This window comes from Anolis sagrei, chromosome 11, assembly GCF_037176765.1.
Source record: "Anolis sagrei isolate rAnoSag1 chromosome 11, rAnoSag1.mat, whole genome shotgun sequence".
Taxonomy (NCBI): Eukaryota; Metazoa; Chordata; class Lepidosauria; order Squamata; family Dactyloidae; genus Anolis; species Anolis sagrei.
Window position 1 is genome coordinate 33,861,696 of NC_090031.1, and position 27,207 is coordinate 33,888,902.

At 44.2% G+C, this 27,207-nt stretch overlaps 1 protein-coding gene across 1 annotated transcript in view; it reads left to right on the forward strand.

The window, feature by feature from the left end:
• The window catches only part of SSH2 (slingshot protein phosphatase 2), a 103,414-nt gene that overhangs the window by 30,697 nt on the left and 45,510 nt on the right, over positions 1–27,207 (forward strand). The window contains exon 2 of the mRNA XM_067472181.1: positions 3,755–3,798. Within this exon, the coding sequence (XP_067328282.1) occupies positions 3,755–3,798 (44 nt within the window). The remainder of the gene's footprint in view (positions 1–3,754; positions 3,799–27,207) is intronic.

A 27,207-nucleotide genomic window follows, 5' to 3' on the forward strand; every position in this document is an offset into this window, starting at 1 on the left:
ACCATGTGTCAGGCAGAGAGGGGACCCTCGTCAGCAGGATTCCCATCTTCTCCTCCTTTGCCTCTGCTTCCCTCTTGTGGCATACTTTTAAACAGTCGTTTCATTGAATGTCTCCATGAAAACGTATATGAGAAATTATTTTTCTCCTTTCGTCCTAAAACCTCCCAGAAGTTGTTTTCCTCTAGACTTTGAACGCTCAGCTTCCCAGGACCAGACCCTCTTGGTTTGGAAATCTCCCCCTGAGCTCTTATCTGTCTGTGACCTTTCTGGCATCGAGGTGGCCTTTGAAGCTCAAGATAATGACAATCATGGGCTTAGTCTGTGGCTGAGACAACCTTTTGGGGCTCGGAGAGATCTGGTTTGGCATCTGTCCTTTGAACTATGTCCCCATTGCATATCCTACCCTGAAAAAGATCTTATCTGGGAAGAGGTTGAACTTTCCAGTCTGTTGCTGTGTGCCTTTCAGCCTTGAGGGCAGCTACCGCAGGGCTTCCTTGGTAAGATGGGTCCAGAAGACGTTGGCCATTGCCTTCCTCTGAGGCTGAGAGAGTGTCATTGGCCCAGAGTGGCCCGTGTTCATCATATATCTGTATTTAGATAGGGTCCAAGTTTAAGTTGTCTTTCCTCCGATTGTTTGGTTTGCGCAGTTCTCTGTTTTGGAGACGGATACTTTCCCAACATCTTCAGCCTAAAACCGTGATGGTGAACCTATGACACGTGTGTCAGCACTGACACGCATGGCTATTTTTGATGACACGTGGCGACATGTGGCTGCATACAGAGAAGTACACCTTATAAGAGCCAATCTAATTCCATCTTTAAATTTGTAAAAGGCTCTACAAATTTAACATCTGCACGTTTGAGCATTGTTCACTCCATAACTCAGCATGGAATATACATTTTTTCTTATTTAAACTATAAATATAGCAAAATCATGTGTTATTTTCTCAAAGTTGACAGCCCACCCAAGTTATACTCAGGTTTTTGGCAAATGTTGACACACCAAGCTCAAAAGGTTGCCCATCACTGGCCTAAAACGAGAGAGAAGGGGAAATTTACTAAAGTCCACTGAGTGCTACACTTAAAATGTGGGAAGCCACTGTGTTCATCACATTAGGTTGGGTTCAAGTGTCGGCTAGAGCATTCTTTGCGTATTTTAAGTGAGGGGCCCAGCGTTCTTCTCAAACGTTTCAGGCGGTGGTGGGGAAATGGGTTTTTGGTAATGATCCAGATGTTTGGCCCATTCTGTAATGTGATGGGATTCGTTGCTGTCAGGTTTAAAATGAAACTCTTCCCCAATTTGTGGGAGAGGAAATTGTGGGAGGAATCTCCACAAGATGATCTTGGGAACTGCAGTTTCCCAAGGTCCATGAACTTTCTCTGGGTGCGTCTACACTGTGGAATGAACGCAGCTAGATCTTACTTTAAATGCCATGTCTCCATTCGATGGTCTTGGAAACTGCAGTTTTCCAAGGTCCATACCCTTCTCTTGGTGCAGTTACAGTATGGAATGAATCCCCTTGCACCCCACTTTAAATGCCATGGCTCCATGCGATGGGGTGTTCCTGGGAGTTATAGTTTCCCAAGGTCTATACCCTTCTCCCGGTGCATATACACTGTGGAATGAATGCAGCTGGACCTTACTTTAAGTGCCATGTCTCCATGAGATGGACTTGGGAATGGCAGTCTTCCAAGGTCCATGCCCTTCTCTTGATGCAGTTACAGTATGGAATGAATGCCCTTGCACCCCACTTTAAATGTCATGGCTTCCTGGGAGTTATAGTTTCCCAATGTCCATACCCTTCTCTGGGTGCATCTACACTGTGGAATGAATGCAGCTGGACCTTACTTTCATAGTACGGAATCCAAGGGGCAGAAAAAGTAGAAGTCCAGAGTATAAACCGGTGGGTTCACGTGTCATGTTTGCCTCTCCTTTTTGGCTGGCAAACGGACGCATTCCAACACCTTGCTTGCCTTGGCAGACTGAAAAGGGAAAGATTCCTCGCTCCCCATCCTCTTCTTGTTCTGAATGCACCAATGTTGGACATCTGGGGCTTGTTTTGCTTCTTTTTCTTTGAAATTTCCATGCTTTTTGGTCTAAAACAACAACCGCACTCGGATGCGCCTTGGCTGCTCCTCGGTCTTTTGGGGGAGAGAAACAGAAGTTGGCTCTCCAAGCCGGCGTCCCAATGGAAAGCAGCTGCGCTTCGGCGCTGGGTTTGTGACCCCATTTGACTCTTCCATGGGTTTTATTTGCACGTAACCCAAAATCAGAATTACCGTGCTTTGGCGTTTGGGCTTTTGGAAGGCATCTCTTTGCTTATGTTTTTTGCTGGCTTCCTGCTTCCCGCCTGATCGTCTCCTCTTGTGTATTTTATGTATTTCGTGCCAGCCTCCAAGGTTTGGTATGATCAACGTTCCCTCCAAACGTTGCTTTAGGTCTCAATCAAAAAAATTAAATGTGGGAAAATACTTTATTTATCTATGGTGGCAGAAGCAAATTGAGGGTACAGTTGTAATTTACTTATCCACAGAGGTCCCGGCCTCCACTGGACGTAAATATTTAAGATTTTATGTTTTTTATTAATATTTTCAAAAACCGCAAAGCAGCGAGTCCGTTAAAAGCGAACCGCGAATGTCGGAACCCAGACGCCTTAAAGATCCAGACTCAGGATTATGTCCAAAAGAATAGTTTATTGCAGCAAAGTAAACAGGACTCAGAGACACTTGTTTCAGTGCCTTTGGTCAAAACTCAAAAGTTGTAGCAATTTCTAGCTTGAAAAACTTAGTGCTGACACGCGTGTCATAGGTTCACCATCACGGGTGTAGATGTTAAACATGGATGGAGCGAGCACGCTCCCTTGAGGCAGGCCATTCTTCTGTTTCCGCCATCTATGATACTTCTCTGGTCCTGGAACTCAACAAAAAAGCTCCTGTTTTGTAGCAGATTTCCCATGAAGCGGGTGAGGTGGTCGTCCTTTGTGATACTATATTTTTTTCTCAGGAGAAAGCAATGGTTTACAGTTTCATAATACTAATACCTGTTATTCCTGGCTCCTCACTTGCCGGTGGTTGGGAATGCTTGGCATGGCAATCCGACTGTATTTGGAGTCCGCGTGGCTCTTTCCGCATGCCTTTTCACAGGCAAACTGTCTTTTGGGTTCCCCCCCTTTCCCCCGCCCCACTCCGTCCTGTTTCAACACTCTTCTGAAGTGGAATGGGCTTTAATTTCATAACAGACGAAGAATGTGCGCTCCACGTCTCTCCGCCACATTCCAGGCCAAGAGATCTGTGCTGAAGATGCTTCTCTGGGCCATGTTTTGCCAAATTTCTTGCATTTTCCTTTTCCCATCAATCTATATCTGCATACTAGTGTTAAATTATTTCTCTGCTTGTATGTTCACACCTTTTGCATCCTCCCATTCCAGCTTCCTTTGACTCTTTCCAGACTTGCCAGAAGGGGGCATTCCAGGGTCTTGGTTCAGAGACTTGAGACCAGTTTTCGTCATTTGCTGTTTCTCCAGCAACCGTGTGGGCTTCAGGGGATGATAGCTGTTGTTCTCCAAGGCATTCCCCAGGTTGAGACGTGTCTTGTTTCGCTTCCGCCGCCCCCCCCCCCCCCCCCGGTGCATTTCGAAATAGGTGCTGGGTTGACCATCTGATCCATGATTTGGGGAGATTTTTGTGCGCCTTCTCCTCCCTCCACCAGCATTTTAACCTTCTCTCTTTCTCTCCTTTCCTCTTGTCTTTCCAGGAGGCGGACAGTGGCGAAGATGACCCCCGTTTCCAGCCCAGAAGGTGAGTGGACAGCATCCAGCTTCATATCTATGGTTGCTTGTGTTGTGGGGCCACGGTGGCACAGTGCATTAAACCGCTGAGCTGCATACCTTGCTGATCAGAAGTTCAAATCTGGGGAAGGGATGAGCTCCCATTGTTAGCCCCAGCTTCTGCCAACCTAGCAGTTCGTAAACATAACCTAACATAACTCTGGAATATCGGAAATCAGTTGAATATCGGAAATCAGTTGAATTTCCTGACCACTCAACCTCTGAGCAGCAGAACTTGCTGATCGGAAGGTCAGCAGTTCAAATCAGCGGACAGGGTGAGCTTCCATTGTTAGCCCCAGCTTCTGCCAACCTAGCAGTCCGTAAACATAACCTAACATAACTCGTGAATATCGGAAATCAGTTGAATTTCCTGACCACTCAACCTCTGAGCAGCAGAACTTGCTGATCGGAAGGTCAGCAGTTCAAATTCAGAGACGGGGTGAGATCCCGCTGTTAGCCCCAGCTTCTGACTACCTAGCAGTTTGAAAACATAATCTAACATTTATTTATTTATTTATGTATTTATTTAAAACTTTTATACCCCGGTCTTCTCCACCTCTACAGAGGGACTCAGGCCGGCTTACAACATGAATTGGTACACAATACAATTAAAACATCATCACATTCAAAGTTAAATACCATAGAATAATACACAAACCAAGTCGCCAATAACATAACTCAGGAATATCGGAAACCAGTTGAATTTCCTATTCACACAACTGCTGAGCTGCAGAACTTGCTGATCGGAAGGTCGGCAGTTCAGATTCGGAGACGGGGGAGCTCCCGCTGTTAGCCCCAGCTTCTGACTACCTATCAGTTCGAAAACATGACCTAACATAACTCAGGAATACCAGAAATCAGTTGAATTTCCTAACCACACAACTGTTGAGCTGCAGAACTTGCTGATCAGAAGGTGGGCAGTTCAAATCCGTGGACAAGGTGAGCTCCCATTGTTAGCCCCAGCATCTGCCAACCTAGCAGTTTGTTAAGATAACATATGAGAAAGCAGTTGAATTTCCTGCCCACACAACCGCTGAGTTGCAGAACTTATTGATCGGAAGGTTGGCAGTTCAAATCCACAGATGGGGTGAGTTCCCGTTGTTAACTCCAGCATCTGCCAACCTAACAGTTTGAAAACATAACCTAACATAACTCAAGAATACCAGAAACCAGTTGAATTTCCTAACCACACAACTGCTGAGCTGCAGAACTTGCTGATCGGAAGGTCGGCAGTTCAAATCCGTGGACAGGGTGAGCTCCCGTTGTTAGCCCCAGCTTCTGCCAACCTAGGAGTTTGAAAACATAGCCTAATAATAACTCAGGAATATCAGAAACCGGTTGAATTTCCTGACCACACAACTGCTGAGCTGTAGAACTTGCTGTTCGGAAGGTCGGCAGTTCAGATCCACTGATGGGGTGAGCTCCCATTGTTAGCCCCAGCTTCTTTTCTTTTTCTGATCTTTTCTATTAATTATTTTTAAAAGGATATTGTTGTGTGTCTACTCTGGTGTAAGGAAGAGAAACAGATAGAGGGAAGAGGCCTCCATCTATCTTTGTTTTTCTCTCTCTGCCTCTCCGTTGTGAAACCAGGAAAGGAAATGCAGGTCCCCCCTCCCCGGCCTTCTTTCCGGCGTGCCTTGTTTGCGTGTGCCTTTGTGCATCGGATGCCAGGGTTTCGGCATATTTAAAATGCTTTCTTGCCATGGGAAAGCCGGACGGAGTGACCTCCCGGCCTGCAACTTCCTCTCGCAGCGCTGGGATCAGGAAAGAAGGGAAGGGGCTCCCAAGGTTTGTTTTAGAAGGAGTCAGACTGCTGCTTTCTTCCACAACCCTGGACCTTGGCTTTGCGGGACGAGCGATTTCCCGTGTTTCCTTCTCGTCCCCTTGAAGCCAATTCTGTTTCATGGCAGCCTTATGGCAGGGTTGCATTTGGCACGATTTGGCCAGAGAGGGCTTGCCTTTGCTTCTCCCTGAGGCTGAGAGAGTGTGGCTTTGCAAAACTGAGCAGGAATTCGAACCCTGTTCCAGGGTGCCAACCACTTATATATAGCTATATTATGGCCATACATATAGGAGCCCCCCGTGGTGCAGACGGTTAAACCCCTGTGCCAGCAGGACTGAAGACCGACAGGTCGCAGGTTCGAATGTGGGGATAGCGTGGATGAGCTCCCTCTATCAGCTCCAGCTCCTCATGCAGGGACACGAGAGAAGCCTCCCACAAGGATAGTAAAAACATCAAAACATCCGGGCATCCCCTGGGCAACGTCCTTGCAGATGGGCAATTCTCTCACACCAGAAGCGAGTTGCAGTTTCTCAAGTCGCTCCTGACACAACAAAAAAAAATGGCCGTACGGTCTGGAAAACTCACAACAACCTGGAGAGCATACTGTTTGAGAGATTGGGGGCAGATTTGCACTCTGCACATGCACAGAGGCCACCTTTTTCTGATTGCTTTGGGCATATTTCATGCTTCTTCTAGTGTATCATAAAGAGGAATCGAGAGGAAGGAAAGACCAGGGATTGGGGACAGATTTGCACTCTGCACATGCTCAGAGGCTGCCTTTTTCAGATGGCTATGGGCATATTTTATGCTTCTATTAGTGTATCATAGAGAGGAAGGAAATGCTAGGGATTGGGGACAGATGTGCACTCTGCATATGCACAGAGGCCACCTTTTTCAGATGGCTATGGGCAGATTTCAGGTTTCTACTAGTGTGTTATTGAGAGGAAGGAAAGGCCAGGGATTGGGAACAGATGTGCACTCTGCACATGCTCAGAGGCTGCCTTTTTCCGATGGCTATGGGCAGATGTCAGGTTTCTATTAGTGTATCATAGAGGGGAAGGAAATGCTAGGGATTGGGGATAGATGTGCACTTTGCACATGCACAGAGGCCACCTTATTTATTTATTTATTTATTTGAGACATTTCAGTGCCGCCCTTCTCACCCTGAAGGGGACTCTGAGCAGCTTACAAGATATATATACATACAATATATTATATTATTAGCATAGTACAATATCAGTATTAAATATTACTATTTTGTATTATGCCATTATATTGTAATATTATTAGTAATATTACAAGTAATATAAATATGTAATTATAATATATTATTACTATTATATTGCATTACATTATAATATTATATATATTATATGTATATACAATATATTATATTACATTATATTTTTCTGATTGCTATGGGCAGATTTCAGGTTTCTATTAGTGTGTCATAGAGAGGAAGGAAATACTAGGGATTGGGGATAGATTTCCACTCTGCACATGCACAGAGGCTGCCTATTTATTTATTTACAACATTTATATGCTGCCCATCTCACCCCAAAGGGGACTCAGAGCGGCTTACAAGATAGATATACATACAATATATTATATTATTAGCATAGTACAATATCAGTATTAAATATTACTATTTTGTATTATACCATTATATTGTAATATTATTAGTACTATTACATATAATATAAATATGTAATTATAATATATTATTAGTTTTATATTGCATTACATTATAATATTATAAATATTATATGTATATACAATATATTATATTATATTACATTATATTATTAGCATAGTACAATATCAGTATTAAATATTACTATATTGTATTATACCATTGTATTGTAATATTATTAGTAATATTATATGTAATATAAATATGTAATTATAATATAATACTATTATTATTAGTATTATATTGCATTACATTACAATATTATAAATATTATATGTATATACAATATATTATATTTGGCCTTCCCATTGTTTTTAATGGTGTGTTGCCTTATTGATAATGTTGTGTATTTTATTGTTTATGTTTTTTTAATTGCTTGCATTGTTGTGTTTGGGCTCGGCCTCATGTAAGCCGCACGAAGTCCCTTGGGGAGATGGTAGCGGGGTACAAATAAAGTGTTATTATTATTATAATTATTATATTACATTATATTTTTCTGATTGCTATGGGCAGATGTCAGGTTCCTACTAGTGTATAATGGAGAGGAATTAAGAAGGACAGGCCAGGGATTGGGAATAGATTTGCACTCTGCACATGCTCAGAGACTGCCTTTTTCTGATTGCTGTGGGCAGATTTCAGGCTTCTAGTGTATTATTATTATTATTATTATTATTATTATTTTATTGCATTATATTATAATATTATACATATTATATGTATATTATATTATATTTTTCTGATTGCTGTGGGCAGAGGTCAGGTTTCTATTAGTGTGTCACTGAGAGGAAGGAAATGCTAGGCATTGGGGATAGATTTGCACTCTGCACATGCAGATTTCAGGCTTCTAGTGTACTTTGCAAGCCTTCCTGGAGCCTGGGAGGGAATGGCTTAGACTTAGGAGGCGGTGCTGGGTTTGGCCCCGCCCCCTTCCCGGCGAGGCAGTTGTGCAGGCGGCGTGGGTGGGGTCAGGCCCCGCCCCCTCCTCCCTCCTCCTCCTCGTGGCCCTCTCTGCGCTTGCGCACTGAAGCCGGGAGTTGGAAGGAGGCACAGGCAGAAGAGTGAGAGAGAAGCCCAAGGAGGAGAGAGACCCCGGCCATGCGCCTCTCTCCCTCCGAGGCCTCCCCCCCACAATGATCCCCTACTTCTCCAGCGACGCCATCATCTCCCAAAACGCCATCAACCAGATGTGAGTCACCCTTTTGGCGGGTCCAAATAAAGGGGGGGGGCAAATGAACCAAGCCTCTCCAGAAGGGAAGGAACTGCCCAGGAAAGAGAGGGGAAAGGGGTCTCACTTCCTCCCTTTCCTTTTCCTTCCTTCCCCTTCCCTCTCCTGCTGCTTCTCCTCCTTCTTTTCCTCCCTTTTTCTGTTTTTGCCAACTTTTCCCTGGAGTCATTTCGGGACACGAAAGGCAAAAGGGGGAGAGAGAGAGACTCCCTTGGCTGGCATGTGTGTTGGGTTGACTCCTGATTATATGATATAACATGATATGATATTACAGAGTCCCTTGGCTTGCATGTGTTTTGTTTATTTCTGATTTATTATATTATATTATTATTGAGTTCCTCGGCTTGTATATGTTTTCTTTATTTCTGATTTATTCTATTATTATTGAGTTCCTCAGCTTGTATGTGTTTTCTTTATGATTTATTATTATAGTATATTAATTTTATAATTATTATCATTTTATTGTTATTACTATTGAGTCCCTCGGCTTGCCTGTGTTTTCTTTATTTCTGATTTATTCTATTTTATTATTATTGAGTTCCTCGGCTTGTATGTGTTTTCTTTATGATTTATTATTATACTATATTAATTTTATTATTATTGTCATTTTATTATTACTATTGAGTCCCTCGGCTTGCATGTGTTTTCTATATTTCTGATTTATTATATTATTAATATTAGTATTATTGAGTTCCTCCACTTGCATGTATTTTCTTTATTTCTGTTTTATATTTATTATTATTATTATTATTACTATTCTTATTATTGAGTTCCTCGGCTTGTATATGTTTTCTTTATTTCTAATTTATTCTATTTTATTATTATTGAGTTCCTCAGCTTGTATGTGTTTTCTTTATGATTTATTATTATAGGATATTAATTATAATATCATTTTATTATTATTACTATTGAGTCCCTTAGCTTGTATGTGTTTTCTTTATTTCTGATTTATTCTATTATATTATTATTGAGTTCCTCAGCTTGTATGTGTTTTCTTTATTATTTATTATTATAGTATATTAATATTATTATTATTTTATTATTGCTATAGAGGCCCTTGGCTTTCATGTGTTTTCTTTATTTCTGATTTATTATATTATATTATTATTGAGTTCCTCAGCTTGTATGTGTTTTCTTTGGTTATTATTTATTATTATACTATATTGATTTTATTATTATTATCATTTTATTATTATTACTATTGAGTCCCTCGGCTTGCATGTGTTTCCTTTATTTCTCATTTATTCTATTATTGATATTATTTATTCCCTCCACTTGCATGTATTTTCTTTATTTCTGTTTGATATTTATTATTATTACTATTATTATTGAATTCCTCAGCTTGCATATGTTTTCTTTATTTCTGATTTATTATATCGCTATTATTACTATAGAGTCCCTCAGCTACCATGTGTTTTCTTTATTTCTGATATACTATTATTGTTGTTGTTGATGTTATTATTATTGAATCCCTCAGCTTGCATGTGTTGCTTGCATAATATAATTTATTATTATATTATATTATATATTAATTATTATTATTGAGTCCCTCAGCTACCATGTGTTTTCTTTATTTCTGATATACTATTATTGTTGTTGTTATTGAATTCCTCAGCTTACATGTGTTTTCTTTATTTCTGATTTATTATTGTATTATATTAATTATATATTATTATTGCTATTATTATTGGGGTCCCTTGGCTTACATATGTTTTCTTTAACTCTGATTTATTCTATTATTATTGTTGTTGTTGTTGTTGTTATTATTATTGGGTCCCTGAGCTTGCATTTGTTTTCTTTCTTTCTGATTTAATATTATTATTATATTATTTTTGTTATTATTATTAATATTATTGAGTCCCTCAGCTTGCATGTGTTTTTTATTTATTATTATTATTTTAGTGACATTGACAACAGAGATTTTGCAGACAGGATCTAGCGCAGGCTTGGGCAAACTTGGTGTTTTGGAGTTCAACTCCCACAATTCCTAACAGCCTCAGGCCCCTTCCTTTTCCTCCTCAACCTCTTAAGCTGAAGTCCAAAACACCTGGAGGGCCCAAGTTGTCCCATACCTGGTCTAGAGCAGTATTTCTCAGCCTGGGGGTCATGAGGGGGTTGCCAAAGACCATCGGAAAACACAGTATTTTATGTTGGTCATGGGGAAAAGTGGGCAGTTTGGCCCTTTTCTATTGTTGGTGGGGTTCAGAATGCTCCCAAATGGTAAAATCAATCCCTCCCTCCCCAAACAGGATGGGGAGAGCAGGCGTGTGCGGTGCATGACATGTGGAGTGCATATGCAGGTGAAGGAGAGCATGCGACGCTGGACGGAGGCTCATGCCAGCGAGTCCTTTCAAGGCATGGGGGTTCTGTGTGGGAAGTTTGGCCCAATTCTATCGTTGGCAGGGTTCAGAATGCTCTTTGCTTATAGGTGAACTATAAATCCCAGCAACTACAACTCCCAAATGCCAAGGTCTATTTTCCCCAAACTCCACCAGTGTTCACATTGGGGCATATTGAATATCTGTGCCAGGTTTGGTCCATATCCATAATTGTTTGAGTCCACAGTGCTCTCTGGATGGAGGTGAACTACAACTCCCAAACTCAAGGTCAATGCGCACCAAACCCTTCCAGTATTTTCTGTCAGTCATGGGAGTTCTGTGTGCCAAGTTTGGTTCAATTCCATCATTGGGGTTCAGAATGCTCTTTGATTGTAGGTGAACTATAAGTCCCAGCAACTACAACTCCCAAATGCTAAGGTCTATTTTCCCCAAACTCCACCAGTGTTCACATTTGGGCATATTGAGTATTCATGCCAAGTTTGGTCCACATCCATAGTGGTTTGAGTCCCCAGTGCTCTCTGGATGTAGGTGAACTACAACTCCAAAACCAAAGGACACTGCCCACCAAACCCTTCCAGTATTTTCTGTTGGTCATGGGAGAACTGTGTGCCAAGTTTGGTTCAATTCCATCGTTGGTGGGGTTCAGAATGTTCTTTGATCGTAGGTGTACCATAAATCCCAGCAACTACAACTCCCAAATGACAAAATCATTTTTTTTGAGTGAAGGACATACATTGGGTTGTTAGGTGTCTTGTGTCCAAATTTGGTGTCAATTCGTCCAGTGGTTTTTGAGTTCTGTTAATCCCACAAACGAACATTACATTTTTATTTGTCTAGATGGTCACTCGTTGGCCTGAGAGGTGTACAGTGTTCCCTCACTTATCGCAGGGGTTACGTTCCAGATATAGATCGTTTGAATCCCCAGTGCTCTCTGGGTGTAGGTGAACTACAACTCCCAAACTCAAGGTCAAAGCCCACAAATCCCTTCCAGTACTTTCTGTTGGTTGTGGGAGTTCTGTGTGCCAAGTCTGGTTCAATTCCATCATTGGTGGAGTTCAGAATGCTCTGATTGTAGGTGAACTATAAATCCCAGCAGCTACAACTCCGCAGGGTTGTTGTGAGGAAGGGGAAAGCCTTCTGGTTAGGACTCCATCCCCATCTTTTCACTTGGGGAGGGGGAAAAACCCAGTGTGAACTTGCCCTGTCCTTTGAGCGGGCGCGATCGGGTGTCTGAGCGAGACGCAGCTGTCCAGGAATAGCGCCACAGAGGGTCAGCAAAAGCCCCTTGGACGCCCGCCTGGCATTGCGTCCTCGGCCTTTGGAGGGGGATTTTGAATCCCAGAGTTACAAACATCCGACCTGCAAACAACTCCTGGGGGTCTCCACTGAAGATTTATCCCCAATCCTTGTTTCCACAGCAAGTCGCCTTTTGCCAAATCCAGTTCTCACAAAGACAGGAAGTGAGGTGGAATCTTCTCAACAGAGTCACAGGCAGCAAAGGAAACACGACAGAGATGTTCCTTACGCAATCCAAAGCTTATAGATAAGACCCATTTTGCCCATTTGGTGCCTTTTTCGAATTGTTTAGGGCATCCTTAGGGTGTTCCAGGGCCCGTTTTGTCCATTTGCTGCCTTTTACAAGTTGTTTGCAGCCTCTTTAGGGTACTCCACAACTTGTTTTGCCCATTTGGTGTATTTTACAAGTTGTTTGGGGCTTCTTTAGGGTGTTGCTGGGCTTGTTTTGCCCATTTGGTGTATTTTGCATGTTGTTGAGCGTCTCCTTAGGGCAGTGTTTCTCAACCTTCCTAACACCGTGACCCCTTAATACACTTTCTCATGTTGTGGTGACCCCCCAACCATAACATTATTTTCGTTGCTGCGTCATAACTGTAATTTTGCTACTGTTATGAACTGTAAGGTAAATATCCAATGTGCAGGATGTATTTTCATTCACTGGACCAAATTTGGCACAAATACCCAAAACACCCAAATTTGAATACTACTGGGATTGGGCGAGGGATTGATTTTGTCATTTGGGAGTTGTAGTTGCTTTCATTTATAGTTCACCTACAATCAAAGAGCATCCTGAACTTCACCAATGATGCAATTGAACCAAACTTGGCACACAGAACTCGCATGATCAACAGAAAATACTTGAAGGGTTTGATGGCCATTGGCCTTGAGTTTTGGAGTTGTAGTTCACCTACATCCAGAGAGCACTGGGAACTCGAACAGTGATGGAACTGGACCAAACTCAATATGCCCAAATGTGAACACTGTTGGAGTTTGGGGGAAATAAACATTGACAGTTGGGAGTTATAGTTACTGTGGTTTATAGTTCACCTACAATCAAAGAGCATTCTGAACCCCACCAATGATAGAATTGGGCCAAGCTTCCCACACAGAACCCCCATGACCAACAGAAAATACTTTGTTTTCTGATGGTCTTTGGTGACCCATCTGACACCCCCTTGCGACCCCCCTAGGGGTCCCGACCCCCAGGTTGAGAACCACTGCCTTAGGGTGTTCCAGGGCCCGTTTGGCCTATTTGATGCCTTTCTCAAGTTGTTTAGGGTCTATTTAGGGTGTTCCAGGGCCCATATTGCCCATTTGGTGTATTTTACAAGTTGTTTGGGGCCTCTTTAGGGTGTTGCAGGGCTTTGTAACTGAGGGACTGCCTACAGAGAGATTTCTCCAGATTGGATTTGCCAATGTGCTGAGATGGGCATCTGTGGGTCAGAAGTCTATTCCTGGCAGATGGGGTCCCTCCAAAACACATTGACTTGATCCTCTTGTTGTAAGCAGCATTCTCCCCATCCCCAAATGTTTTCTGGATGTTGCTCAATGGCATATTGGTATTTCTTTGTTTATTTATGGCATTGGTGCACACACTTGAGATTTAAAGATTCTTGAGATGCAAAAATTCTGGTGCAAGCCAGTGAAGGGGGCCCAGTGGTGATTGGCACACTGGGTGCAGTGCCTCAAAACATTGGCCTGCACTTAAAAAGAATTGGCGCTGACAAAATCAACATCAGTCAGCTGCAAAAGGCCACTCGGATCTGAACGCATTATTTGCCAATACATCACACAGTCCTAGACATTTGGGAAGGTTCCAACGTATGATCAAATCCAAATACCAGCATAGTGACCTTGTTTGCTGTGTATTCATCTTGTGTATCTAATAATAATAATAATAATAATAATAATAATAATAATAATAATAATACACAATGTCAGGATTTAAAGATTGAACTGCAAAGACTCTGTTACAAGCCAGTCAAAGTGGTCTCAGTGGTGATTGGCACATTGGATGCAGTGCCTCAAGACCTTGGCCTGCACTTAAAAACAATTGGCTCTGACAAAATGACCATCTGTCAGCGGCAAAAGGCCACCCTATTCAGATCTGCATGCGTTATTCCCTGATACATCACATTATTATTATTATTATTATTATTATTATTATTATTATTATTATACATCACACAGTCCTAGACACTTGGGAAGTATCCAAAAGCTAGCATAGTGATCATGTTTGTTATGTACTCATCTTGTTGTGTATCTAATAATAATAACAACAACAACCAGCTTCCAAGCTCAGGCATAATCCTGTGCCTTCAGGGCATTAGCTTACTCTCCAAAGCTATGTGTTTATTACAATAGGCAGCTTTAATATAAGGAAACTCTCAGGGTGAGTCACACACTCTCAGCCTCATAAAGCTTCGTGCTAGAGTTTCCTTTAAGTCAGAACGACTTCAAAGCACAGAGCAACACACGCTGCTCCGTTACCGAAGGGTTTTGGGTCCTTTTTGGGCTCAAGACCCACACCTGGGTTTGAGAACCCTCCTTCCCCAAAGGGCTCCTGCTCTTCCTAACTCACTTAGGTCCAAATAGCATGAAGGTAAAAGCTTCCTCTTGTATCTCTGCAAATGGGGAAGGCCCACCCTTTCCTTTCCTGGAGCCGGGAGATAAAACTCTCCGGTGTCACCCGCCGCTTGTAAACAAGAGATTAGCCGCATCCGAGTCACAAGGCTGGCGTGAGTTTGGCTCCTTTTGCGGTGGACTTTGTGGCCAAGCCGGAGGCGGAAGTGAGGAGGGGGCCTTCTTGTTTATTCCAGAATCAGATCATGGTCCTTTTTCACCAAAGGTCTTGGGGTGCCACTCTTCTGGGAGTGGCAGTCTGAAAAGGTGAACATTCCCCAAGCCAAGGTTTGGTTTCAGTGGAGGCTCCTCCTTTGGAGGTTGGATGGCCATCTGTCGGGGGTGCTTTGAATGCCATTTTCCTGCTTCTTGGCAGAATGGGGCTGGACTGGATGGCCCACCCGGTCTCTTCCAACTCTGATTCTAAAACTTGCCTAAGGAAAGTATGACGATTCATTGGATCTCCATCAACTGAAGGCACATCTTCACACACACTGGATCAAATAAATAATTTTGGCGGAGCGGGGATTCAAATTCCGATCGTTTCTGCGCTCGCTCTCCAAAGTCGTATTCAGCACCTTCGCTTTTACATTGGGTTTTAAAGTGGGAGGAAGAAACCTTGGCAAACCTTTGCAACCAAGCATGGCTTCTTCTCCAAATAGCTTGCTTTGTCCTTTGACCCGCGCGTCTGGGTGTCCTTTGTTGGGCTTGGGAATCACGTGCTTTTGCGGCGGTGCGAGATGGTGTGTGCGCAAAAAGCGTTGGCCTCAGCTCTTCCTGCCCTTGGCGGCAAAGCGGGGAATTTCGGTGGGTCACTCTTCCCGCAGGAAACGGATCATTATAGCCTGATGTTACTAGTAGGATGAGTGCAGGGCTGCTTCTGCGGCCATCGCTTCCTCCAAAACTTTTTTTTTCCTTCTCCCCAAAAGGATGCATTTCTCTCTGGGTGTTATCTGTATAAATTAAAATGTAAGGTTTGTTTGTGGGATGAACATAACTCAAAAACCACTGGGCGAATTGATGCAAGATTTGGATACAAGACACCCATCAGGCCAACAAGTGACGATCACCCATAAAAACACTGAAAAACACAGCAGAGAAGACTTTAAAAGCCATATGTATATATATTACAGTGCATGCACAAAACCACATATATATACATTATACACAAATATATAATTTTATTTATTTATGTAGTGTTTTTGTATACTGCCTTTCTCAGCCATTTGGTGCCTCAAGGCGGTTTCCAACAAATCAGTACACATAAAACCTAATACAAAGTTAAGACATTAAACAGTATAAAACACCACAAGAGCAATAAAAATACACACACACACATATACACACACACATATACACACACACATATACACACACACACACAAGCACATATACACAGACTGGGCCACAGCAACGCATGGCAGGAGACAGCTTGTCTATATAAATAAAAATGTAATGTTTGTTTGTGGGACTAACATAACTCAAAAACCACTGGGCGAATTGACACCAGATTTGGACACAATACACCTATCAGGCCAACGAGTGACCATCACAACACTGGAAAAACACAGCAGAAGGGTCTTAAAAAGCAAAAAAATTTAAAAAATACATTGCAACGCATGCACAAAACCACATATATATGCAAGCACACATATATACACAAATATACACACATACATAGATTCACACACACAACACATATACACAGACTGGGCCACAGCAACACGTGGCAGGGGACAGCTAGTAGTCCATAATGGAAGAAACTTAAGCCAAAAAATAAATAATACATTACAACGCATGCACACAACCACAAATATATGCAAACACACAAATACACACACACATATATACAAACACAAAACACATATACACAGACTGGGCCACAGCAACGCGTGGCAGGAGACGGCCAGTGGTCCATCAAAAGGGATTCATGGCCGGAATCACTGGGTTCTTGTGGGTTTCTCTGGGCGATATGGCCATGTTCTAGAGGCATTTTCTCCTGACGTTTTGCCTGCATCTATGGCAAGCATCCTCAGAGGTAGTGAGGTCCTCACTACCTCTGAGGATGCTTGCCATAGATGCAGACGAAACGTTAGGAGAAAATGCCTCTAGAACATGGCCATATCGCCCAGAGAAACCCACAACAACCCATCAAAAGGGACTTTGTTTTATGAATGGGAACGGTGAGCAAAGTGTCTTGTGTTTAACTGCCTTTACGCTCCCTCTGACATCATTGTTTACCCTCCCTGGACAGGTAAATACATTTGCCAACTTCCAGGTGAGGCTGCGTCAGGATGAAGTTGGCCATAGTTCGTAGACACCAATCATAGAATGACTCCCTTTGCTGCTGAAGGGTTTCAGGGACGCTTTTCCTGGGGTCCCTGTAACCCAGCCCCGGGCTATTCTCGGCCTCCACCTGGCCCTGGTCTGAGCTCCGGCCGGCTGGCCTTGGCTCTGAACCTGCTTCCTCGGCCTTTTGTTGCTGGCCGCCCGTTGCCACAACAGGCACACACACACACCCCTTCGCAGCGCCTGTTTGCACAGCTCTGCGATTTTGCATTCTGTGTCCGGGCAGTTTGGGAGGAGCCGGGTGTTTGTGTATCTGTGTGTTTATTTGGGGAGAGAAGATCCCAGGCGGTGTGCTTGGGAACCTCCATTCTCCTTGACCTTCTCAACCAGGGAAGGAATTGCTCTTCCATGCAAAGTGGAGGAGGGTGCTTAAAATCGATGCACCTGTGGGTCCCCAGGTGTTTTGGACTACAACTCCCAGAAATCCCAGCCGGTTTACCAGCTGTTGGAATTCCTGGGAGTTGAAGGCCAAAACATCTGTGTATGATGCTATACACATAATAAAAGTGAGAATATGCATGTGTGTTTGTGTATCTGGGGTGTCCACTTCCACAGACAAGCTCCCACCCCTCAGAAGACACCAAAGGCCCTCCCTCCAATGACATTGTAGGTTGTAGCGCACGTCGTGAGCATGTCCAACATCCCTCAGCCAACCTGCAAACCAGAAAAGGAGTATTTTGAAACTTTGGCAACAACAGTCTGCAGCCTTTGCAGTTCTGTTTGTGTGTGTGTGTATTTTCCTGCTTTTAACCAGAGGAGATGCCAGGATCTCAACCCTCCTGCATGCAACGCAACTCTGCTTCAGTGGGGCAATTTTTGGTCCTCATTTTGGGCATCTTGGCTCAACGTTCGGCCGGAGGATAATTTTCCGATACTTCATATTTCCAAGAGGACATTCCTGACTCCTCCGAGTACCTTGAATGCACTGTACAGATACAAAGGCCCTTGTGTTGTGCTTCCCGTCAACGTCTGACCATGTATTTTTGCCCGTTTCTCCACTGGCTCGACGCCTTTGTGGAAACCGCCAGGGAACAGAAGAGTTTACCAGGTGAGGTCACTATCTTCTGGTGACATTCCAGGGTTCTTTTGCAGAATGCTGTTTCTCAATGGCAAGGTGGAACAAAGATAAGCGTAGCAACAAGACCCTGCGATAAGACCATGAGGTATGTCCTGACGTACGAAAGATGCGTTCTGGTGCGTAGGAAGGTGTGTGTCCAAGCGTGTGATCCTACCCGGCCCTTTCGTAGACTCTTAGGAGATAGAAAAACCCTGGAAGTCCTCCACGATGCTCCGTCGCAACACGTTCCCTCTTTGAGATTGTGGCGCTGCCTTGACTCAGCGGTCTTCTTTCCAATTACATTGTGCCAAAAAAGCAAATTCATCCAAAAATGACGGGGCATTATTGTCCTTTGTCTGAAATGTCGTTTTGGTGCTCGGCAAATACGTTGATTTTTGGAAGGCTTTCATCTCTCCGGAGATATCTTGGAGATGTGACGCAAGTCCAAGCATGCCATTCATTTATCGTTCGTATACACCTAGGCTGAAGGTAATATTTGTACACATCATGAGGAGACAGCAAAGCCTAGAGAAGACAATGATGCTGGGGAAAGTGGAAGGCAAAAGGAAGAGGGGCCGACCAAGGGCAAGATGGATGGATGGCATCCTTGAAGGGACTGGACTGACCTTGAAGGAACTGGGGGTGGTGACGGCCGACAGGGAGCTCTGGCGTGAGCTGGTCCATGAGGTCACGAAGAGTCGGAGACAACTGAACGAATGAACAACAACAACCGTATATACTTGAGTATAAGCTGACCCAAATACATTTGTATGTACTATATATACTCAAGTATAAGCCAACCCGAATATATTTGTATGTGCCGTATATACTTGAGTATAAGCCGACAGAATATAAGCCAAAGCACCAAATTCTGCCACAAAAAACTAGGAAAACATATTGATTCGAGTCTAAGCCAAGGGTGGAAAATGCAGCCAATACGGGTCAATTTCAAAATAAAAATTGATACCTATAAAATTACATTAATAGAGGCATCCCTAGGTTAAGTGTTCTCGTCGACTAGAGAGGATGCCACGAATAGCCAAACCCTTGGTTGACTCTTCCACATTTTTCTGGCTCTCCTTTAAGCATCGAGCCACCTTTCTCCTGCCTTGAGATGGGAGTGGCGATAGGGCCAAACCCTTTTGTCCGAATCAGCCCCACGTTGAATGATTGATGGAAAGTTTATTCCAGGAATAAAAGCGTTCTTGGTAAACAGATCCCGCACGGAGAGCGGTCGGCGCTGGCAATGGAGAGAGGTGGAACAATCCTTTTGAATCCTAGCATCAGATATCTTGCAATGATGGGAGATATGCTTCAACTTCACGGTGTTGCCAGAAGTGTGAGCTTAGACACAATTTTAAAAATTGTGAAAGTGGAAAAGACAATATGAACAGGAATCCCATTGTCGTTCCCTGCATCTACAGCATCTAAAGCAACCTCAGCATTAGAAACATCATTGTCATTCCCAACATCCGGAGTACCCTGATCATTAGACACAATCACAGGCTGAACTCCAAAACTGCCGTCTAGCGGGAAGCCAGCAGAAGTGAATGAGTGTGACAGTCGTCAGTAGCTCATCAACTGGTGTTGTGGTGAAAGTTAGAGATGATCGTCCTCATTCCGTTTCCCTCCAAGTGCAAAGTTTGCGCTGTAAGAGGGATACCCAGGAAGTAAGGTTACAAGGCACGTAGTTCTCATGGGGAATTTTTGTGGGAGAAGTTGGTCTCACTGCTGTGAAGCTAGCAGAAGCAAATGAGCAGTGTCAGTCATCAGTAGCTCATCAACTGGCGTTGTGGTGAAGGTTAGAGATGAGCATCCTCATTCCGTTTCCCTCCAAGTGCAAAGTTTGCATTGTATGAGGGATACCCAGAAAGTAAGGTTACAAGGCACGTAGCTCTTGTGGGGAATTTTTGTGGGAGAAGTTGGTCTCACTGCTGTGTACTGGGAAGCTAGTAGAAGCAAATGGGCAGTGTCAGTCGTCAGTAGCTCATCAACTGGCGTTGTGGTGAAGGTTAGAGATGAGCGTCCTCATTCCGTTTCCCTCTAAGTGCAAAGTTTGTGCTGTATGAGAGATACCCAGAAAGTAAGGTTACAAGGCACATAGCTCTTGTGGGGAATTTTTGTGGGAGAAGTTGGTCCCACTGTTCTGTAGCGGGAAGCTAGCAGAAGCAAATGAGCAGTGTCAGTCGTCAGTAGCTCATCAACTGGCATTGTGGTGAAGGTCAGAGATGAGTGTCTTCATTCTGTTTCCTTCCAAGTGCAAAGTTTCACTGTATGAGGGATACCCAGAAAGTAAGGTTACAAGGCACGTAGCTCTCATGGGGAATTTTTGTGGGAGAAGTTGGTCTCACTGCTGTGTAGCGGGAAGCTAGCAGAAGCAAATGAGCAGTGTCAGTCGTCAGTAGCACATCAACTGGCGTTGTGGTGAAGGTTAGAGATGAGCGTCCTCATTCTGTTTTCCTCCAAGTGCAAAGTTTGCGCTGTACGAGAGATATCCGGAAAGTAAGGATACAAGGCACGTAACGGGAGAAGTTTCCGAGCTGTGTGGCCATGTTCCAGACCTGAAGGCATCTCTTGTACATGGCCATACAGCCTGGAAAACTCACAGCAACCCAACTTTATTGGGTTTTCTTAAGCCAGGGGTCCTCAGAGTTGCATTTGCCAGGCCCTTGCTTTGAAATTGACCCTGGGGTTTGGTTTCCCATCCAAGTACACAAACATGATTTGGTCTCCGTCAATCCTCATTGGAGACTACGTGAAGGGATCTCATCTCTCCCTAGTAGTAACACACCTTCTTTCACTCACTGCAATATGCAGGCTTCTCAACAAGCACGGGCAAAAGCATAGATCATAAAAACATGCAACATTATAATTAAGCTATTAATTAAAAAGGGATTAAATTTTGTATAATTATCACTCTGTACCACCTTGTTACCAATCTCTAGGCCTCAAACCCTTGTTTCTTCCTTTCTGATCTGATTTCAGCCTTGTTTTCACTCGTCTGTGTTTGGCTTTTGTTGCCCTTCAGCGTTCTGGTGCCAGCCTTAGAAATGTGGGCGCTTTCTGATTTAAGCTTGTGGAACTTCCCCTCCTCTGCCCCACATTTCCGCTCCCATCTCAGCGTTTAGACAAGGCTGGTGTTTCCAAGGCTGCCTTTTTCTCTCTGGCCTGTCTTTCCTAAATATAGCCAGCCCTGGGCTTCTTTGCTAATATGGAGGGAGACGTCGGCCCGACTCTGCTGACTTTCCAATCCTATTTGCGGCGAGCATCACTTTCAGAATCTGCTTAGCGCCACTCCACCCAAGTCGAGCTCAGGCATAATCCGACATGTCACGGCTCCTTTTAGCTCCTCTCTTCAGTATTTCTGGTCCCTTTTCCAAATGGGGCATCACTGGCCGGAGGGATCCGTTTTGAGATTGGCCAAAGAGCGAAGCCTCACTTCACCTTTGGAAAATACGTCATCCCAAACACCCAGTGTCCAGAAGCGCAGCTCACTTGGAGCACATCTATCCCCAGTTTGGGTGCTTGTTTCCTTTTTGTGCCACAGGAAAAGGGGATTTGGAAACTGCCTTCAATTACAGTGTTCCCACGCTACTTTGCGGTTCGCTTTTCGCGGATTCACTGTTTCGCGGGTTTTTGCTTCCCAGTTTATGAATGGTTGCCCAGAGCGGTGTTCTAAAAAAAGTGTGCGGTGCCTTTAAATCTCTCCTTGCTTCTGCCTCACCCTTGGAACTCGATAAACATATATAGCAGTGTTTCTCAACCTGTGGGTCGGGACCCCTGAGGGGGTCGTGAGGGGGTGTCAAAGGGGTCGCCAAAGACCATCAGAAAACACAGTTTTTTCTGTGGGCATTGGGATTCTGCGTGGGAAGTTTGACCCAATTCTATTGTTGGTCGAGTTCAGAAAGCTCTTTGATTGTAGGTGAACTATAAATCCCAACAACTACAACTCCCAAATGTCAAGGTCTGTTTTCCCCAGACTCCACCAGTGCACACATTTGGGCATATTGAGTATTCGTGCCAAGCTAGGTCCAGGTCCATCATTGCATGAAACCACAGCAGTCTTCTGGGTATAGGTGAACGACAACTCCCAAACTCAAGGTCAATACACACCAAACCCTTCCAGTGTTTTCTAATAGTCATGGGAGTTCTGTGTGCCAAGTTCGATTTAAATCCATCGCTGGTTGAGTTTAGAATGCTCTTTGAGTATAGGTGAACTATAAATCCCAGCAACTGCAACTCCCAAATTCCAAAATCAATCCTCCCCCCAACCCCACTAGCATTCACATTTGGGCATAGTGGGTATTTGTGCTCATTTTAGTCCAGTGAATGAAAGTCCATCCTGCATATCGGATATTTACATTACGATTTATAACAGTAGTAAAAGGACAGGTATCAAGCAGCAACGAAAACAATATTATGCTTGGGGGTCACCACAAGATATGGAACTGCATTAAGGAGTCACGGCATTAGCAAGGTTGAGAACCACTGAACTACAGTGTTTATTTATTTATTTACAGCTTTATTTATTTACAGCTTTTATATTCCGCCTTTCTCACCCCACAAGGGACTCAGGGCGGATTACAGTGTACACATATATGGCAAACATTCAATGCCAGTTTTGACATACAAACATATACAGACATACACAGAGGCTATTTAACTTTTTCTGGCCGCCAGGGGTGCTGTCGCTTTTCATCGTCCATCTGCGACGCTGGTGAAGCACTTCCGCATTCCCCGCATGCTTCCCCACTGGAATGCTTTGCTGGAGTCTTCTTGATGGCCTCATAAATCAGTTAATTTAGCCTCCCCACACTTTTAAGGTGGTACCTAATTTTCCTACTTGACAGATGCAACTGTCTTTTGGGTTGCAAAGGTTGACAACAGGCTACACACAATTGGTTGGAAACCCACTCCAACCTGGGCCGGCTTCGAACTCATGACCTTTTGGTCAGAGTGATCTTAATGCAGCTGACACTCAGCCAGCTGCGCCACAATCCCGGTGCACTACTTTGCGGTTTGCTTTTCGCAGACTCGCTGTTTCGCGGGTTTTTGCCTCCCAGTTTATGAATGGTTGCCGTTGCCGAGAGCAGTGTTCTAAAAAAAGTGTACGGTGCCTTTAAATCTCTCCTCGCTTCTGCTTCACCCTCGGAACTCAATGAACATATATAGCATCCCTACTTTGTGTATTTTCACTTTTCGCAGGTGGTCATGCAACGTAACACCCTGTAGTTCTGTTGGGTCAAAATATGATCCCTCTGCATCTACTTCTTCCTTCCCAAAGCTTTCTTGATGGCAAGAGGGATTATTTTGTGGCTACTGGAGTGGAGCAGGCATTCCTCAACCTGTCCTCTTTCACTCTCATGAGCGTCACACGAAATGATTTCTCTCAAACCAGACGTTTGTGGCACAAGACAAAACTCGAAGCAGCGGAGCAGAGCGTGCTTCTAGTCCTCACCGCCTCTGTTTCCAGCCGGAGTCAGCAAACTGGTTTCTGCCGAAGCTGGGAGGAAGGAGGGTGATGTCAGCCCACCCCTTTCTTTTTCTCGCTGAATACGCACACCTTTCCCATTGTTGACTCTGGAGGGCACCTGGGTGCGCCCGCGGGGGTTGGCACTCCAAAGCCGCTTCCCTCCCACCTGCTCCTTTCTTTCTTCTCTCGGGTTTTTTTGTTCTGTAAACAAAGCGGCAGCTGGGCACCCGCCTCTATTTTTAGTGCGTTTGTGTGTTGCTGTTGTGTGTCTGCGAGTCGCTTCCGATTTACGGCAACCTTATTATCGGGTTCTCTGGGGCTGAGAGACTGTGACTCACCCAGAGTCACCTGGTGGGTTTTCACAGCCAAGCAGGGTATCGAAGCCCAATCTAAACCAGTGTTACTCAACCTGGGGGTCGGGACCCATGTGGGGGGTCATGAGGGGGTGTCAGAGGGGTCACCAAAGACCATTAGCATCCTCAGAGGTAGTGAGGTCTGTTGGAACTAGGAAAAAGGGTTCATATATCTGTGGAATGACCAGGGTGGGAAAAAGGACTCTTGTCTGCTGGACCTAGGTGTGACTGTTTCAACTGACCACCTTGATTAGCATATAATTGCCTGACAGTGCCTGGAGTGAACTTTTGTTGAGAGGTGATTAGATGTCCTTGTTTGTTTCCTCTCTGTTGGAACTTTTTCCTAGTTCCAACAGACCTCACTACCTCTGAGGATGCTTGCCATAGATGCAGGCAAAACGTCAGGAGAGAATGCCTCTAGACCATGGCCATATAGCCCGAAAAAACATACAACAACCCAATTCTGAAATGGTTCTGGCCCAGCTTACCTGTCCGAACGAATCTCCCCTTATGAACCTTCGAGACCTAACTACCTCTGAGGATGCTTGCCATAGATGCAGGCGAAACGTCAGGAGAGAATGCCTCTAGACCATATAGGGCCATATAGCCCAAAAAAACCTACAACAACCCAATTCTGAAATGGTTTTGGCCCAGCTTACCTGTCCGAATGAATCTCCCCTTATGAACCTTCGAGGACTTTAAGGTCGTCTGGAGAGGCCCTGCTCTCGGTCCCGCCATCAACGCAACCATGGTTGACCGGGACGAGAGACAGGGCCTTCTCAGTGGTGGCCCCTCGGCTAGGGAATGCCCTTCCTAGGGAGATCAGACTGGCTTCTTCGCTCCTAGCATTTCAGAAGAATCTTAAGACATGGCTATTTGAGCAGGCATTTGCGAATATTGAGTTACGGACATAAGAACGGGACAACTACATGACCAGACTGGACATTGTTTTAATGAGTATTTATTGAATTATGTTTTATTACAGTGTTATGATTTTATTGATGGATCAGCATTTTAACAGCTGAACAGAGAAAAGGAATTAAAATGCTGCAATTAAAAAAAATCATGAGTGGATGGGTAAAGCATGTAGAACTGAAATTCAATGGTGGCATTGAATTTTGCCTCGTAAACCGCCTCGAGTCGCCGGAAGGCTGAGTACACAAATATACTAAACAAACAAACAAATAAATAAATATCATTGGTGAGGTAAAGAATGTTCTTTGATTGTAGGTGAACTATAACTCCCAGCAACTACAACTCCCAAATGTTAGTGTCCATTTGCCCCAAACTCCACCAATGTTCACATTTGGGCATATTGAGTGCTTGTGCCAAGTTTGAGCCATATCCATCATTGTTTGAGTCTGCAGTGCTTTCTGGATGTAGGTGAACTACAACTCCCAAACTCAAGGTCAATGCCCACCAAACCCTTCCAGTATTTTCTGTTGGCCGTGGGAGTTCTGTGTGCCAAGTTTGGTTCCATTCCATTGTTGATGGGGTTCAGAATGCTCTTTGATTGCAAGTGAACTATAAATCCCAGCAACTACAACTCGCAAGTGACAAAACCAACCTACAATCAAAGAGCATTTTGAACTCCACCAATGATGGAATTGAACCAATCTTGGCACACAGAACTCCCATGACCAAGAGAAAATACCACAAGGGTTTGGTGGGCATTGAACCTTGAGTTTTGGGAGTTGTAGTTCACCTACATCCAGAGAGCACTGTGGACTCAAACAATGATGGATATGGACCAAACTTGGCACGAATTCTCAATATGCCCAAATGTAAACACTAGTGGGGTTTGGGGAAAATAGACCTTGACATTTGGGAGTTGTAGTTGCTGGGATTTATAGTTCACCTGCAATCAAAGAGCATTCTGAACCTTGCCAACGATTGAATTGGGCCAAACTTCCCACACAGAACCTCCATGGCCAACAGAAAATACTGTGTTTTCTTGTGGTCTTTGGTGACCCCTCTGACACCCCCTCGCGACCCCTCCAGGGGTCCTGACTTCCAGGTTGAGAAACACTGGTGTATATATTTGTGCATATGTGTAGATATGTGGTATTGTGCATGTGTTGTAATGTATTTTCTTTATTTTTTGGCTTTTGAAGTCCCTTCCATTGTGTTTTTCAGTGTTTTTATGAGTGATGGTCACTCGTTGGCGTGATAGGTGTCTTGTGTCCAAATTTGGTGTCAATTCGCCCAGTGGTTTTTGAGTTCTGCTAATCCCACAAATGGACATTACATAGATTTCCTGCAAGCCATTAATTGGGGTCTGCGCCAGTTTGAGCTGCCAGTTTGCAAACTATGGTTTCCATCCTGGCAGGGACAAGTGGGAGTTGTAGTTTTTGATGTCAGGTTTTTGCCGCAGGGTTGTTTTGGACACAAATTCCCATCTTTTCCACCTGACGGAACTTGTCCAAAAGGGCTGAAGTTTTCTTGACCCACCAGAAAATATTTCCACAATTGCCACTTAGTGCTATGGGGACTTGTTGGCTTTTGCTGGCATTTTCCCTTCCCTCTGGCTATCATGATTCAAACTCAGCCACAAGTTTGCAGTGTTTCCAAAATCTGGTGCCGTTCCTCTGCTTTTCCTTCCTGGAGGGAATCTCCATTCATATCTGGATCGGAGAGGGTTTTGTATCCAACAGTTCCCATTATATCAGCCAAGGACAAATGGGAGTTGCAGTCCCAATCCTTTGCCTCCCCTCGAGCCCGTGGAGAAGGAAACCCTATACGCCTTGTCTGAGGACCTTTGTGGGTTCCCTTCCCCAGCATCTGCGGTCAGGCAGATGTTTTGCACGGCGAGACTTTCCCACACTCGGCAGGGTGAGACTTCCTTTCTCGGAAGGGACCGCTTCCCTCTTCTCGTCCATCCCTTGACGTCGTGACGCAGGCGCTCTTTCTCCGTTAACATTATGTGCTTTGCCATTTCTTGCCTCATCCTCCTTTCTGCGCTTTTTGATGTCCCAATCTATGCTTACTTTGGATTATTTCAGTTGAAACCCTGCCAATATTTTTAGTCGGAACATGAAGGGTCCGTGTGCCGTGTCTGGTCCAGATCCGTCCGTCCGTGTGGGAGCCTTTGTGGAACAAACCAATTAATATACATAAAAGCCGTCCCCAAGTTAGAAACACGATATGTTCTGTAGGTTTGGGTTGCAGCCATGTTCCGGAAGCATTCTCT